Here is a 4,625-nt window from a genome sequence, read left to right on the forward strand (position 1 = left end):
TTGATACGGGTGTCTAAGTTGTGTTTTGGGCGTTAAGTTTCAGTGTAACATCGCCTGTTTTCAGTCTAGTAACGTTTTGATTACATCTATGCTTTCTAGTGCCCGACGGTGTAATATTAGGGTGCAGATATAGCCCTGCAGTCGTCTGTAACTGAGGATAAGTCGATGTGGTCTGGAGGTTTCCAGTTAGCGAGGTTTCAGTGTTAGCGAGGTTTCAGTATATATTTTACACCGATAAAAACATTGATTTTCAATCATCGTTACTGTACTTTATTCGTATACAACATGTACGGCACATAGTCAAACATGAACGTTTGAGATGACTTGGGTCACCCCCATGATTGGTCCAACATTCATTTACACAGCGTGGCATGGTCCGAATATATCTGCCAATGAAAATTTGAGGGAGTCTTGTCCACTCATCTTGCAGCAAATAGCCACGCGATTCTGTACAGAATACATGCGTAAACATTAGCAAATAGCCATGCGCTAATGTAAGGAATACATACCTAAACATTAGCAAATAGCCACGCGATTCTGTACAGAATGCATACCTAAACATTAGCAAATAGCCACCGGCTAGTGTACAGAATACATACCTAAACATTAGCAAATAGCCACGCGATTCTGTACAGAATACATACCTTAACATTAGCAAATAGCCACCGGCTAGTGTACAGAATACATACCTAAACATTAACAAATGGCCACGCGATTCTGTACAGAATACATACCTAAACATTAGCAAATAGCCACGCGATTCTGTACAGAATACATACCTTAACATTAGCAAATAGCCACCGGCTAGTGTACAGAATACATACCTAAACATCAGCAAATAGCCACGCGATTCTGTACAGAATACATACCTAAATATTAGCAAATAGCCACGCGATTCTGTACAGAATACATACCTAAACATTAGAAAATAGCCACCGGCTAGTGTACAGAATACATACCTAAACATCAGCAAATAGCCACGCGATTCTGTACAGAATACATACCTAAATATTAGCAAATAGCCACACGATTCTGTACAGAATACATACCTAAACATTAGCAAATAGCCACGCGATCGATACTGTACTGAATATATACGTAGATATAGCAAATAGCCACGCGCTACTGTACACAACACATATCCAACATGAATCCCCCACTGTGTCACATTATACTCCGACTCGGCTAGTCCTGGTTCAATCCCGTAATGCCTTGCACCAATCAGGAAAAGTACAAGTACAACTTTTGTAAACACACGCACAACTGTACAAAATATATACGTTAACTTCAGTAAACAGGCATGTGCACCGGTACAGAAAATATAGGTTAAGATAAGCAAACAAGAACAAGAACATATTTGACCTTTGAACCTTTCACTACTTAACGTCGCCTTGAACAGTATTTCAGCGCTACAGTGTCGAAGGAACGCCCAAAGTAGCGTCCCCTTGAGCAGTATTTCAGCGCTACAGCGTCGAAGGAACGCCCAAAGTAGCGTCGCCTTAAACAGTATTTCAGCGCCACAGCGTCGAAGGAACGCCCAAAGTAACGTTGTCTTGAACAGTATTTAAGCGCTACAGCGTCGAAGGAACGCCCAAAATAACGTTGTCTTGAACATTATTTCAGCGCTACAGCGTCGAAGGAACACCCAAAGTAGCGTCGCCTTGAACAGTATTTCAGCGGTACAGTGGCGAAGCAACGCACATAGACACGTTGCCTTGAACAGTATTTCAGCGCTACAGCGTCGAAGGAACGCCCAAAATAACGTCGCCTTGAACAGTATTTCAGCGCTACAGCGTCGAAGGAACGCCCAAAGTAGCGTCGCCTTGAACAGTATTTCAGCGCTACAGCGTCGAAGGAACGCCCAAAGTAACGTTGTCTTGAACAGTATTTCAGCGCTACAGCGTCGAAGGAACGCCAAAAGTAACGTTGTCTTGAACAGTATTTCAGCGCTACAGTGTCGAAGGAACGCCCAAAGTAGCGTCGCCTAGGGCAGTATTTCAGCGCTACAGCGTCGAAGGAACGCCCAAAGTAGCGTCGCCTTGAGCAGTATTTCAGCGCCACAGCGTCGAAGGAACGCCCAAAGTAGCGTTGCCTTAAACAGTATTTAAGCGGTACAGCGTCGAAGGAACGCCCAAAGTAACGTTGTCTTGAACAGTATTTCAGCGCTACAGCGTCAAAGGAACGCCCAAAGTAGCGTCGCCTTGAACAGTATTTCAGCGCCACAGCGTCGAAGGAACGCCCAAAGTAACGATGTCTTGAACAGTATTTCAGCGCCACAGCGTTGAAGGAACGCCCAAAGTAACGTTGCCTTGAACAGTATTTAAGCGCTACAGCGTCGAAGGAACGCCAAAAGTAACGTTGTCTTGAACATTATTTCAGCGCTACAGCGTTGAAGGAACGCCCAAAGTAACGTTGCCTTGAACAGTATTTCAGCGCTACAGCGTCGAAGGAACGCCCAAAGTAACGTTGCCTTGAACATTATTTCAGCGCTACAGCGTCGAAGGAACGCCCTAGCACGCACACTAGTAACGATTACAACTTTGAATTACATCCCTTGCCGAATATGCAGCTGACAGATCGAAATAATTAACTCTGTTCACTTGGACGTTTACCAGTTACTTATTTCATCACGGCTACTATTTCATCCTGCCATCGGCTCCCTATACATTATAGATTTATGAATCTTTACTGCAAGTCTCAGACAACGTCGACACCTGTGTTTGAGATTGAGTCCCAAATGAGTTTTGCACATATTGCTGTCGTCTGCAGATCGTCGCCATGAAAGGAAGTCGTCTGAAGAAGGTTCGTCGGTAGGCCTTGCTCAATGCAATGTAGAACACGAAGTCAGTGGACAGGCTGAACATGATAAGTAAACCGTTGACCTCTTTCATCAGCATGTTGACGTAATGTTCCTTCTTGTACACATTATAATCAGCCACGAAGGTCTGGACCATGGAATCTGTAGCCAGAGGTATTGCCAGAACTGTGAAGAGGAATGTCGAAGTCAGGATGGTGATTGTCGTCTGCCTCTCTCGCTTTGCCGCCTTTTCTGCGTCAACTGTCGTGTTCATCTTCTGTCTGTTCCTGCTGTGCATCCTGAGAGCCAGGAGGACGCACAGGTTCATGATGAGTCCGCAGACGAGGACGATGTAGGTAAAGAGGATCTTGTTGGCCGCCCCAATGCCGAGTAGGAGGTTCCTGTTGTTAATGAACATCACCGATGGCTTGATGGTATAGTCTGTCGAGTTGGGTTTGGGGACAACATTGTATTTAAAAGCTCCTGGTAAATGACATAGAAAACAAATCGCGGACATCGCCACTATGAAGATAAGAGGTGACTTGATTAAGCGAAAGCTTCTTGACTTTAGCGGGAAGGCGACAGCAAGGAAACGTTCCAGGGAGACGAGAACAGTCAGGCAGTACATGAGGACACGGAGACTTGCTAAGACGAAGTTAGAAACGTACATGGCGAATGTGAGATACAGCTGTTTCTTTACAGCGTCGACACCGTAAACAGCCTTGAGAGTCGATCTCAAAGTGGATAAACATGCAAAGAGGAGTTCGTCAGTTGCAAGAGCTATCAGGTAGGTGCTGGTGGGACTTCTCATGGCGGGGTCGGTGTAAACCATTATGTTGAAGGTGTTGAGGAGAACTGCACTGGCCAGAAGTGGGTAATAGATATATCTGCATATTTCCTCCGCTATTATGTAATTGGCCTTGCTGAGAGAACCCAGAGATATGACTGAAACCCGTTTAGTGTTCGTTCTTTTACAAATAGTTATGTTACCTTCTTCGCCCTCTTCTTTACACATCACAACGTTGCTCTCGATGGCGTCAGTGTTGTTGCTTGGGTCGTCTGACGGATCGTCAACACAGGCGACAGAGGCATTATTCCCAGTTGGACTTCCACCAACGGTACATTTCACTGGAGTAGAACCCGTACTCGCGCTGTCCAGGCCATCACCACTCCTCAAATCTTTCGTTGTAGAACTTCCATGGAAACGAGATGCTGTTGTCACATGCTGAACTTCAGGAGACGGTGTTGTCTGTATGTGGCCATCCGTAGTCAGACCAACCACAGCCCCCAACATCACCACAACGACAACGATGATGACTCTACATTCAGCCATGGCGACCCGGAGACAGTGACACCGTGGTATGTCTCAGTAGCTTTTATACCCCTCCCAGAGGCTCAGACGTAAGGGCGTCACAACAATCAATTCGTAGAAGACGTGCCACCGATCAGCAGTAACGGATAATTGAAAGGACAGGAAGTGCGCAGTGTTTCGTTATACGATTACTGTATTCTACATCGATTCCGTTCATGGTCCGTTGCTAAGGTGGAGAGCTCTCATTCTGAAAACAAACTGAAATGAGCAAAAAGGGTAATACTATTATTATTCATCTTCAGTAGCTTGCGGACACACAGAGTGTCTGGTTTTAACGTTTACCATACGGTTTCTGACACTGGTGAGAGTAAAAGGTGAAGTGTGGAGGCAGTTTTGATTTGATGAAACTACACCATTAGAAAATTTTGCAAGGAATTATTTTCACAAATCACCAAGAGTGTAATTGGCAGAATCAGGCGCGTAACGCTTATCCCCTGCTTCTATTAACAAGTTCTA

At 45.0% G+C, this 4,625-nt stretch overlaps 1 protein-coding gene across 1 annotated transcript; it reads right to left on the reverse strand.

Annotated features, from left to right (window-relative positions):
* Positions 1-2,675: 2,675 nt before the first annotated feature.
* Positions 2,676-4,130, reverse strand: LOC124140361 (sex peptide receptor-related protein 2-like). The gene has a single exon (XM_046507912.2). It carries the CDS (start codon positions 4,128-4,130, stop codon positions 2,676-2,678), a length of 1,455 nt encoding a protein of 484 aa, XP_046363868.2.
* Between the last annotated feature and the right edge of the window lie 495 nt (positions 4,131-4,625).

The sequence above is a fragment of the Haliotis rufescens genome, unplaced genomic scaffold (assembly GCF_023055435.1).
Source record: "Haliotis rufescens isolate VD_foot unplaced genomic scaffold, xgHalRufe1.0.p SCAF_5, whole genome shotgun sequence".
NCBI classification, from domain to species: Eukaryota; Metazoa; Mollusca; class Gastropoda; order Lepetellida; family Haliotidae; genus Haliotis; species Haliotis rufescens.